Consider the following 13,327-nt stretch of genomic DNA (forward strand, 5'->3'; position numbering starts at 1 on the left):
TCGACATAGTGAAGACTTTCATTTGCATTCTAACAGCAAACTCGAACCACGTAACCAAATTTCTAAGCTTTTATGTCGAAATAGTGTGCTCATTAATTGCCGGCTGACTCTGTCTATGTTTAGTCGTTAGCCAAAAAAAGAAAAACAACTAATATTAATATTTTTCAAAATAATAAAAATCTATACACTTACACAGCTGTTTTTTTTTAAGAAAAAATAAATATAAACATCAGATATACAGCTGGTTTTATTCTTATATGCAAAATTGTGTTTACAAGTTATATAATGTTTGTCAAATATTTCAATTATTGCTGTTTTACTAATATTGTGACTTTATTTTAATTTGGGTACCATTACTATACGTCATTGGTGAATGACATTGAATTCCATCCTACATGATAAATCCCGAGTACAAGCTAATGAATTTCGTTTCATACATATTACTGTAAACAATCCAAATAATAAAATATAATGAGAATTTTAAGCTTTGCCTCTCTTATCATACCTAATTCAATGATTTTTTGCTAAATTTTTTTTTTCCATTTGGTTTTCAATTTAAAAATAAGTAATCCAACCCAAATCTTATCTATAAACCCTAAACCTTGATCTCCTTATCATTCAAAACTCTTATGAATATATTTTTGGTGTTTAGTATGAGAAAATAAAATTAAATAAAAGTGGGTAAAGAAAGGATCATAATTAAAAGGGTATATAGAGTGACACAAACCTTGAATTCCTGACCACATATTATTTATGTCCATACGTTCACACACGATTACATATGAATCGGCGACTTCGAAAATTCTAAGCATACAAATGTAATATAGTTTGTTTTGGAATTTTAAGGAGTGGCCTAATCTCATATAATTGATTACGTTGACTTCGACTTTGTAGAGTGTTCGCACCGAGTGAATTTAAAGATTCGTATTAGTTTATTTTTCTCTTATTTTTTTAATATCCTGTTTACATAAAAGTATTATTTATAATTGATGTGCTGAACGAATTTTTTTAAAAAGAAAAAAGTTGAGAAACATTTATATATAATTTAATTAATTTTTCTCATTTGTTTTTATTTTTGCTTTTTATTAATAACAGAAAAATTATAAATATCTATCACATTGGATTTACGGGATTGGAGTAAATTTAGGGAATTTAGGGGATTGGAGATGTGAGTGGACTTGCCATGGTCCTCCTCAAGGACCTCCGCTCCTTGGGGGCCAAAAATGTGGTGCATAGTTACGTGAATATGACATGCATATTTATTGTATTCACATTGTGTTGGGATACTTTCGTTCAAAAACAAACATTTGATGTGTGATTAGATTTTCAGTTTGTATTAGGATTCTTACAATTAAAGATGGTCACCCAATATTCTTCTATTCATGGCTACCAAACATAAATTTCAAAACTGAAACAAATTAAGCCAACTCTGCCAACCAAAAACATAGAATTGAGAGCAACCAACAAACAGAAAATAGAAATAATAGGCCTAGCCAGTCTTCCAAAAGAATGCAATCAGTTAAAACAACAAAAACTGAAATTCCAGCTAAAAATTACACAACCCCTTCCAACAACAGAATATACAAAAAAAAAAAGAAAAAAAAGAGAGAGAGAGAGAAATTGAAGCCCAAAACATGCATGGTCTAAAAGGGTTTATAGAAGGATCATCATATATATTTTGAATTTTTTCACATGTGTGACACAAAACCTTGAATTGAATTCCTGACCGACGATATTTATGTGTATATATATGTCCCACGCACAATTCCACAAGCCGGTGAGTTTGAAAATTCTTAAAAAGTATACGAATATTGTTGTTTGTTTGTTTGCTTTGGAATTTTCGATGAGTGATTTCATCCCATCCCCCATATAATTGATTACGTTGACCTTGACTTCACATGGGCATGGCGTTTACACCGAGCCTCAACAAGCCAACATGTGACTTGTGCTTGGATTGAAAAATTAGTGAGGGATCAAGTGGGGGGCCGGGTTAAGGGTATTCGCAGTACGTAGTGTCATCATTCAATTCTTTGAAGAGGACTTGGAACCTCCATGCTTGCTGTTTGGCACGAGAATTTGAATCTCGCATGCATGTCTACCATTTAGAAGAGACTACTAGCTAGCGCAGGATTGCAGGCAGGAATTAGCTGAGTACTTTCCCTACCTAGCAAACTCAAAACGTACCACCCCAACAGCGATAACTATGGAAAACGAAAACAAGACAAAACTCAAATCGATCCATGATCCGATGATCTCTTACTCTTAGCAAATATCACATAACGTCATCCACGTCCCCCAGCTCAGCTGTTGTATATATAGCAACTTTACATACAGAAGAAGAAGCACTAAAACAAGCCACATATATTTTGCTACGTACCCAGCTACCACATTCAGGCATGAAGAAATTAGGGAAGATTTATTCCTTTTGTTTTTCATCTTTCTCACTATACTACTCGTCATCCTCATAAATAATATATCATCATCATAATAATATTCAGGCGCCCAGCGATATATAGATAATTTGACATATAGTAATAAAGAAAATATAGAGCGAACTATATATTAGCCCATTTAATTTGCATGTACTCGTTACATCCATAATAACAGATCTAACAATATATATATTACACGGGAACGGCCTTTCATAGTTCCAGATAAGTTGAAAAGAATAAGCATCCATCAAATTGAACAATCCTCCCTTGATATATATTATGTCTATTGGAAAAGGAAAAAAAAAAAAAAAACACAAGACTAAAGGGTATATAATAACCAATGAATATATATATATATATATATATATATATGACACTAAATGAAACGCCACGTCTTTCTTTTTCCTTCCCCAAGCGGACTTGACCTAGAACTAGCTAGGCCTAGACGACTTTGTTTATTTTGGATTTAATATATTTTTGTCAAAAATATACAAAGTCGTCTAGGCCTAGCTAGTTCTAGGTCAAGCCCACTTGGCTGCTAGAGCCATTAGACCAGCCCCAAGAAGAAGCGACACGCTTGCACCCAACTCAAGTCTTCCACTGTTTTGGACTCATATGAAATCAGCGGCTAGAAGATCAACAAGTGCCATGTAAATCAATATTCCAGCAGAGGCAGAGTTGATTAGTTGAATATTCCTTCAACAATTAGTGCATTTGGACTATCCTCATTGTACACACTTGATATTCCAATGCCAATTAGAATAGAATCCCAGCAAGTGTTGTTAGGGAGAAGAAGATTACCATGATTGCAACTGATCTGGCCCTGAACTTTGCCTATCAATTAATAACGACAACAACATAACAAAAGAAAAGATAGAGAGTGTTCATGTCGACGTTTTCACTTAACATTAGTTAATCACAATCCATGATCAAAATCTGAAAGTGATTGGAACCAACAAAATTTAATTACTTGAGTCATGCAGCCCCCAAGTCCCATCACTACAACAAACAGGTGATTTTGTGATAGAATTATCCGTCACAAAACGGATTTGTGACGGAAAAAATTCAGTCACAAAAACCCTCGTCTTAAAATATTTGTGACGACATTTTGTGACGGATATTTTGTGACGGATATTTTGTGACGTATTGGTGACGGATTTTGTGACGGATATTTTGGTGACAGACTTTGTGACGACGGATCATGCGTTAATTAAATAATAAAAAATACATCTTTCAAATTAGTGACGGAAAATTCCGTCACTAATATAAAATAAAATTTTTTGAAATTGTGACGTATTTTTCAGTCACTAAAAAATATAATTCTTTTTTAAAAAATTACAATTTTTATTTGTGAAGAAAAATTATTAATGCAATATTATTTTTTAATTAATATAATTGTATTTAATCATCAAAGCCTTTTTCCAAACCAACAAAACACTCAACAAGTGACAACTGACAATTAATATCCTTACAATGATTTCTCAAAATCCAAAGCTCAAATGAAAAATTCAATAATAGAGCTTCATTCTAAGTAGTCAAATACTAAAACTACAATGCAACCATAATAAACTCCATTCTAAGCTCCATCCATAGCATTGCAACAATAATTATTTCCCCTATTTGTCATAAAATTTCGTGACAGAAATAAATTTTCATCACTATATTTCAGGACGGAAATGATTTTTTGTCGCAAAAGCTACCCCTCTGACACCCTACGTGGCAGACTGTCTTCTCGGACATATTCAGTGACGAAAATTTTTGTGTCACTAATATTAGTGACGGAATTACGCTACCGTCACAAATCCGTCACTAAATTTTACGGGATTTCACACTAAAATTTGTCACGGAATTAGTGATGAAATATTTTAGTGACGAAAATTTCCATCACTAAATCCCTCCCGAATTGATCATTAATAACACCGTCACTAACAAAAAATATCAATGACGGAATGAAATCCGTTGCTAATTTCAGTGACAAAATTAACAGTTTCTTGTAGTGGCATGCCTTCAAAGAGTTGATGAAAGGAAAGTGCAGCAACAAGAGGCCTAAGTGTGCTTGGATTCTCTGAAGCACCCACTGATAATTCCAATAATTACAGAGTGCACCACGATCCCCATCTCCAAAACCTTCATATTAAACCCAAAATTATATCAATCAAACTATCAAAGTCAAACCCCATTAACCTTGAAATCTTGAATCATACATACCTGTGCAATTACTCGGTGTCGAAGAAGAACATCAGAAGAGCCCGAGCCTACACTCTACAGAACCATGAGTGGCATGAGTATGAACATCAACATGACCCGGAATATTCTCCTCATCACCATTACCATTATTTGCAGATTGAGAGTTCTTAAAGTGGGACTTTTTGAAATAAGTGGTGGCAAATGCATCAATCAGCAAAGTCCCTATTGCAGACACCATCGCAACAAACCCCGTAAAGGGAAAATTCTGCCATGGATTCTCACTCAAAAGGGGATTCGTCAAACTCTCGAAAGCATCAGGAAGAACATGAATAAACCCAGTAGCCAATATAACCCCAGCAGCCAAAGCTTTGATTACATAAAATATGTCTCTATCGGGATGTAAAGCAGGGATCTTTTTCCCAAACATTGGAAGACAAACCCCAATCGTACCTGCAACGAGGATCGAAAAGAAGGCAGCGATCTTGTACTTTTTTGCCTCTGGTTTGTTGTTCACTTCCTCTTCAGAATCACACCTGCAATTGCATTCTCCAACAACCATGGAAGGTAGTACGAGGAATAGAAGACAAAACAGAGCCAAAAGTCTCAATTATGCTAATATGAGTAAATAATGAGCGCGTTAAGAATTATTTCAATGCGTTTTTGCTAGATTATTTTTTTTTTCCATTTGGTTACTAATACATGGATAAGTAAGCCAAAGCCCAAATATTGTATGTAAACCCTAAACCTTAATCTCCTTTTATCATTCAAAAATCTTATGAATATATATTTTTGGTGTTCAGTATTAGAAAAGAAAATAAAATAAAATAAAAGTGGGTAAAAGGAGAAGGAGTGCCACAACAGTGTAATGCGCACAAAAATAGAGCAAATTAATTAAAAGGGTTTATAACAGGATTGTCATTATTTTTCACATGTGACACAAACCTTGAATTCCTGACCATATTTATGTTTATATGTCCCACACACAAACTGGTGACTGAAAATTCTGTAAGTCTACAACGTAGTTTGTTTGGGGATTGACTAATTCATATGGTTTTTACACAGTGCCTCAACAAGCAAACATGTGGTTTCTGCTTGGAAATTATTTTTAGTACTGCTCACCCAACATATTCTCAATACTAATTAATTACTACCAAAATTGAAAAGAGAATATTGAATATTTAAGGAATTTATTGGGTGGTGTTTTTCCTTTGATGCTGGGATAGAGAAATTGCCACAAATGCTCGAGGTGAGGGGACCATGCAGGTAGAGTTAATGAGAGGAGGTGATATGACAAAAATGAGTATCTATTACTTATATACCCCATTCCTAATACAGTAATATGGATTAAATAAGTACTGCAAAAGTCTATGCTTTGCTTTTCCATGATCAAAATAAGAGATCCATTTGGAGAGTAAATGACAAGGCAGTGAAGGAAGGTTTATTGAGTGGGGTCTATATTTATTACTTTTTAGTATTACTCACCCACCTGACTGATTCTCCATATTAATTACCTATACAATACAAAAGTTGAAAAGAGAATATTGAATATTTAAGGAATCTAATTGGGTGGTGTTTTTCCTTAAATGTAGGAATAGAGAAATTGATATGCATGCTCTAAGTCAAGGGGAAGAGTCAGAAAAGTAATAAAAATTTAAAAATAACTATTGGATTCAAATTGGTCATTCTGCAATTTTAAACTTAACTGTCAAACAATGTTATCCATGCACAATCTTAAAGTTTTTTTTTTAAGAGATTCTAAACTAGTTAATAATACTACATTTTCCAATTGTTTTCATATTCAAAAAAAAACTACATTTTCATGACTAGATGAAATACAGACCACATAGGAGTAGGAGTTATCACTAGCGCAGGAAGCTGAGTATTTTCCCTAGCAAATCCAAAACAACCAGACAGCCAAACTATGAGAAATGGAAACAAGACAAACTCAGATCCATGATCCGATATCTTATCCAAATACCACATAACGTCATCCACATCCCCCAGCTGTTGTATAGCAACTTTACAGCAACCCCCACACTAAAGCAGCACTAAAACAATGCACATTTTGCCACGTACCGTACCACATTCGGGCATGAAAAGGAAGATTTATTTATCTTGTTTTTCATCTTTCTCACTGTAGTACTCATCATCGTCGTCGTCATCATCATCATCGTAATAATTATCATCATCATAATAATATTCTTCCTCACCCTCATCCTCCTTGCCATTTTGCAGCAGATCTCTAGACTGCTGCCCCCTCAACCTCTCTTGAATTCGGTCCCTGATGGCTGTGCCCTGGAACACCCCACATTATTTGTAAGCATGCAAAATAGTAAATAAACAAGCAAATAGCAGGGTTCCATGCTACTTATATTTCACAAATAATCCTTTGTGCAAGTGTACGCAAACACGGGTATGTGTCAATGTCACATGAATAGAGGCTCACCATTTTATGGCATCCTTCTTCGAACATCTCAAGAAATCCAGCAACCAATCGATCAGCATTTTCCACCCACTCGTTGCGATGCATACCAGCAGTTTTTGCAACGGTTTGAATCTAAAACAAAATAATAGGTAACTAAAACCCATGAAACTAGGGGAAAATAGGCAAGTAAAAAGAACGAGAATTTGGATCTGAAATGAGAAATTAAGATAATTGCATCAATATTATCCATGATCACAGAAAAAAAAATATTTTAAAAAGATGCATAAGGTTAAGGCTCCACTGGATCAAATTCTAAAGATAGCCAGGCAGGCATAGTTGACTTGGACCTGCCCAAGTAGTCCAGGCATCCAGCGATAGATAATCATTCAACTAGTTTGGCATAGTAAAGAAAACACACAGCGAACTGTTAGCACATTTGCATGTACTCTTTACATCCATAATAACAGATCTAATTATCTATCAGAAGGAACGACCTTTCACAGTTCCAGATAATTAGAATGCACAATCCTCCCTTGATCTGCCTATTGGGGAAAAAAAGAGAGACTAAAGGGTATATAATAGCCAGGGAATATATGACACTAGATGAAACGCCACATCTTTCTTTTTCCTTCCCCAAGCAAAATCATACCAGACTCTCCAGCAATCTATTGGCCCTATAGTGCTTGTACTCTTCTTTGCTATCTCATTCTAGTATTGTCAGTCGGCTCTAAAAAAGTTGACACAAACCTCCCCCAGACCAAAGAAAAGAAATACTTGTCATCAATTCTCTCCCAATCTAAACGTTAACCAATGGAAGGATGAAATACCGTTTTCATTTTATCATAAAGCCCTTCTAAGATTATTCTTTCTCCATTCAAGCAAAATAATACCATCTACAACCATGACGAAGCATCATTTTGCTGAAATCAATTTGCCAATACTTTGCTACCATCTACAAGTCTTCATAATTTTCCAATCAAAACCAAATAGAGTAGTATCACTTACCAAAGGATTATATTCTGATTCAACAAGGAACTAATAAAATCACTACGTTGATGAGATCAGAGAGTCCAATAATTTCTTAGTATCCACAAGCTTGCAACAACACAGGACAAACAACAGAACAAGAAGGCAGGCAAAAGCCCAACAAAACGGATGTGTGGCTGTGTTTGTCTGTGTACATAAACACACCAGTATTGTACTGTGGAAGCGAATTGAAGCAATGGTGCCATTGCAAAATCCAACAATGAACACCATATAGAACTAGGAACAAAAAATTCTGCCAGCAAAGCCTCTTAGATACTAAAAGATAAAAAGGTCCATTTTTCAGTCCAAAATAGCATCAAAACCCTTATTCAAGCAACTATCGTAATACATCTTCATCGGCAAGCTTCAAATTCCTCAAAACAAGTCAAATGATGTGCAGAAGTGAGAATTAATGATACTGTCCTCAACGAGTCACCTACCCCTATACAAAGAAAATAGCTTGTAGGATGCATTCTTCACACATCCTATGTTGGCTCAATTTAAAATCCTTGTCAATAAGAAATCATCTTATACTCTGGAGAAATTACACTTCCATTAAAGCTTTATATCATCCTGCGGGGTGAGATTAAGCAATCCACCAAAAGCCAATATTAATAATCTGTTTAACATCCAATGACCAACAATAAGCACCAACGACAATCACAACTCATTGCTACCATCTCCGCCAGCTACCACAAACTATGCCATATTTTATTCACCTACCTCCTGGTCGCCTGGTCATACACCAGGAAAAATGATCTAAACCTAAAAAAAATACTAACCTATTAACATTTCCCACAAAAAATGTTGGAGCAGGAAAACTTTCAAAGTAAAATAGACATCATTCATAATTATAGTTTAAAAAACTCAAAGCTACAGTTATCAACACAAGCCTGAACTGCAGACCAGTAAGACCAGTTTGTCACCACTTCAACTGTTACCTCAAGACAAAAAGTTGATATCACTACAAAATAAACTGCAAAGAGCATTGATTCCCCTGTTGATTCAGGTAAGCAGTAGCCACTTAACAGATATGACCATACAAGCTGCAACTACAAAGAGCAATAACCAATGACTTTGATTCACTAATAATACCCTGTTTAGGTATCTGCAAAGTCAGTCAAAATAGGCCAACATAGGTGTTTTATAGGAAACAGTACCATTACACTCTTTGCTACAGTGACCACAACCTACGATGGCTTTTCAATGACGCTTCTACCAGAATTCCTAATAAATATAGCCAACACGTTGAATTTCCCATAATGATGACATGCTTTCATGGACTTTAGTTTGATGCTTAAAGGGCATTAGGATGGAAAGATGAAAAAAAGTAATAACTCGGTGCTATAAAATCTGCATAGGTGGCACTCATAACATTAAAAAATTACCAATCGTGGCTTTTAGCATTATAAGGCACAAAACTGTAACTCCAAATTTTATATATGATAAAAGTAATGAGAAAAGAAGTGCAAGTCACTAAGAGCTAATATATACCTTCTCGCCAACTTTTTCTTGTTGTTCCTTCACTTTCTCTTGTAGTTTCTTCAACCTCATATTCACCCTCAATCGCTTTTCCTATTAACAGATAGGACATAAAAGGTAACTTACCCCACAAATAATCTAATAAAGAACCAAGTACGAACCAAAACCTATAGAAAATGAGCAGACAGATCAGAGGTAGATTAGCCCATACCTTCACATAGCTAACATTGAGCTCTTTTCTTGTATATCCCCGATCCAAGTTGCGCATTACATACTGGTTATAATCTTTTACAATCCTCATAATAATGTCGGACGTAGATATTCCTTCAGTTCTTTTTGTTTCCTTAAACTTCCCAGCTTTTTTCACCTGAAATAGATGTCCACTCAGCGTGATTATACATTGAAGAAATTAGTAAGCATGTATAAACAATTAAAAACTGTCACTCAAGAATGCAGTGTTGTCTCATTTGAGCCGGTAGTGCCCCATCCCCTGATCATGAGGTCAATGATTCAAACAACGCCCCAAAGCTTGCCCATCACAGAAAAAATGAAAAAAAAAAAAAAAAAAAGACTCTCAAGACATACAAATTCGTAGACATCATTCCCAGCTCCACTAGCATCTGCATAGCTGCATAAATTACACAGCAAAGAAAAACTCAAATGATATGCCTGAAGGTTTAAGTTACCCAAGTCAGCATTAGAAAGGAAATTTAGTACGATAAAGCAGAGCAATTGCAGAATGTGAAAATAAATATACCCACATATCTCCAAGCAATACATATTTATAATAGAAAAACAGTCGATAAAAGGAGAAACAGAAAGAAAGGAGAGCAGCTTGCTCACTGTTCCAAACTTCCAATGCGCTTCTTTTCTCCTAACATCATAACTGGTAAAATGTACAAGTGAAATTTAACTTAATGTCCTTACGGAAGAGCATCGTGGGCTACAAAATCAATCTTGTGCTTGTCCAGAAATTCCTGATTAATCACCCAAGGTGCATCCGGAATGACCTCATCCACCCACCTGTGGAAAGAGAAATATTAAAGAATTGAATTATAAAGCTCTTGTTGACACACAATCCACATTTAGGCCTTTCCTTAGTAGGGGTCTTGTTCTTTTAGAAAACAATTCAAAATAATGCACATCCAGATTTAACTTGTTTACACAGTAACAAATGAAAATTGATAAGGATTACTTAAGTGAGAGAAGCCCTACTTGCAATGGCGAAGAGACTCATACCGCTCGGATTCCGTCATTACAGTTTTACCTTTGAACTTGCGAGTGATTTCATCATTACAACATCCAACCAGAAGATACGTGTTGGGGAACCTGAATTTTCAATTCAATCAAGCATTAGTGATAAAGTACATTTAGCCACTAAAACCTATAAATTATATTCAACCAAACAAAGAACAACAATGAAAAAGTAGATTTCACAAGTTAATCGCGATTGACATTTTTATCGCAGACGAGGGTACATGAAAAATACGAAGATAGCAATTCTATAAAATATACATAAAATAGAATTCTCAAACACGAGCTTGTGAGAGAAATCAAAACAATACAACAAATAAAGCAAACGAGATAGTCTCGAACTGTTCTCAGATCAAGATTCCAGAAACAGTAATTCTACACAGAAACAAGGATCGTAAAGACAGAGACGAGCAATCATACGATTTCTTGGCTTGCTCGAGGGAGCGAGCGTGGCCGAAATGGAAGAGATCGTAGATCCCATCGGCGTAGACACGGACCGGCCGATCAGACTGCGTCTGCTCCGAATTGGAGTTGGAATAGTTAGAAGCAGAGTTGTGTTCGTCGTCCATTCGAAACACAAATCAACACAAAATTTGATAATATTTCTGTACAGAGTCGGTCTTTATTTACTATTTTGGAGACCCCCGCTATACTCTTTTAATGGGGTTTACATGATAACATACGAAGAAGAATGCGCTGTTTACGCTTCTTTTTTTTTGTCCTGGTTTTTCCCTTTTAATCATCAATCATCAATCATCATCAATCAATTAATTTCTATATATAAAATGGAGATGTTTCCCCATAAAAAGCTTCTTCTTAATTATGAAAAAATCAATGTTATTTCAATGATATCCAATTAAATATGTATAAATATTATTAGGAACAACAAAAAATGATAAAAAGAGATAAAATAATGAGAATTAATGGCTAAACACCAATTAAATGTGCATAAATACTATTAGGAACAACAAAAAATTATAAAAAGGGTAAAATAAAGAAAAATAACGACTAAGCAATTGAACAATCATAATTATATAATTAAGATAAATATATTATAAAATATTGAAGTGCTTCAAAAGCTACCACATTTGTTTCTGTATGGCTCAAATTCTTGTTATATGTAATAAAATCAAATAAAATTGAAGTTGTGTCAAGAAACGCTTTCTATCATCGCGTCTTTTTCGCCTCATGTGATCGACCATATGTTACAATTCAATAATGTCATGTTATATATAACAGTGTTATTATCTTGCTACTGAATGTACTCGCATTATAATTAAAATCTTTGTCAAGTGTATTGCACTTCAAACTTGGTCACTTTTAAAAACTTTTAGTTTTACCTTTTAGTCACGTGAATAAATGGGCACATATATTTTCGCTTTGTTGACACTATTGAGTACTCATGTTTAGAATGGGATTCATGATTTATCTATTTATTACTATGTATAGAATGTTGTCCATACACATGTTCTTAGTGACTTTTGTTACTTTGGAGAAAAAAACAACGTAAACAATAATTGCTAAACTCTGAACATATTTTTTCTTTATACATCTAATTTCTCGCTCTCTCTTAGAAAATTATTTCTTAGCATATTAAGAAAAATATATTGTAGTTATTTATTCATCTCATAATTATCTTTATTTTTTACAATTCAAATTTTGTTGTTCATCATAATAATAAAGAATCAAAAAATTATCAAAAATCTTTATTTTTCAAACTAATTATGTTTATGCAACTAGTTTTATTGTACTCTCACTCTCATTGTGATTGTCTCTGTTATGTGTGCCGCCCGCTCATTTATTGGCAGATTGGCAATTTGGCAGGCACACGCACGCTTTGAACACGCGCGAAGGCGAGGGGTCAAAGAATTTATGACAAAAAAATCAACTTAGTCAATTCAACTTTTAACCCCTTAGAAGTTTCTAGAACAACCATAATTGTTGTTTTTTTATTGAGGACAAAAAATATACTGGGATATGTATTTTGTTGATGCGAGAGGACTTTGTTTATGTGACTGGATCAACAAAATATATTGATATAATGGTATAAATTTATTGACTTCATTTTTGTATAATAGAGGGGGATCCATATTGATTTTAGTGTAAAAAATGTAAGTGTGAGTGATTTAGGCACCTAATTAAGAGCAAACATATGGGCATGCCCACATCCATGCCACACCAAAATAAGGCTATTATATTGGCATTATTGGAGTATTTACATTTTTTATGACCCATTAGGAATACACTTTTTGCAATTCATGCCCTATCAAATAACAACCATTGTGGTTGCTCTTATTTGTTGATTATTCATGATTTTGCCCCTCCCCCCATGAATGGTTGATTGCTTTTTACAAGGGAAATGAATTTAAGACAAAATTAATTGTGTGATTGCATAAGGATAATTTTTTCATCAAGGAAAAAAAAAGGTTTCCTAATTAATTAATTAGAATTAGATTTTTTAAAATTAATGATGTTGGAGGAGAAATTTAAACATTATTGTTCTACTAAAGCAGATAACTAT

The 13,327-nt window shown here is 34.3% G+C and overlaps 1 protein-coding gene and 1 pseudogene across 1 annotated transcript; both read right to left on the reverse strand.

Annotated features, from left to right (window-relative positions):
* Positions 1-2,953: 2,953 nt before the first annotated feature.
* Positions 2,954-5,188, reverse strand: LOC119997335 (annotated as a pseudogene).
* A 1,146-nt stretch (positions 5,189-6,334) lies between these two features.
* On the reverse strand, positions 6,335-11,522 carry LOC119997334 (choline-phosphate cytidylyltransferase 2-like). The gene is made up of 8 exons (XM_038844274.1): positions 11,227-11,522; positions 10,768-10,881; positions 10,480-10,575; positions 10,138-10,180; positions 9,764-9,919; positions 9,565-9,645; positions 7,066-7,176; positions 6,335-6,914 (listed from the first exon to the last, which is right to left on the reverse strand). Exons 1-8 carry the CDS (start codon positions 11,373-11,375, stop codon positions 6,726-6,728), a joined length of 939 nt encoding a protein of 312 aa, XP_038700202.1. The 5' UTR covers positions 11,376-11,522; the 3' UTR covers positions 6,335-6,725.
* Between the last annotated feature and the right edge of the window lie 1,805 nt (positions 11,523-13,327).

The sequence above is a fragment of the Tripterygium wilfordii genome, chromosome 4 (assembly GCF_013401445.1).
Source record: "Tripterygium wilfordii isolate XIE 37 chromosome 4, ASM1340144v1, whole genome shotgun sequence".
NCBI lineage: Eukaryota > Viridiplantae > Streptophyta > Magnoliopsida > Celastrales > Celastraceae > Tripterygium > Tripterygium wilfordii.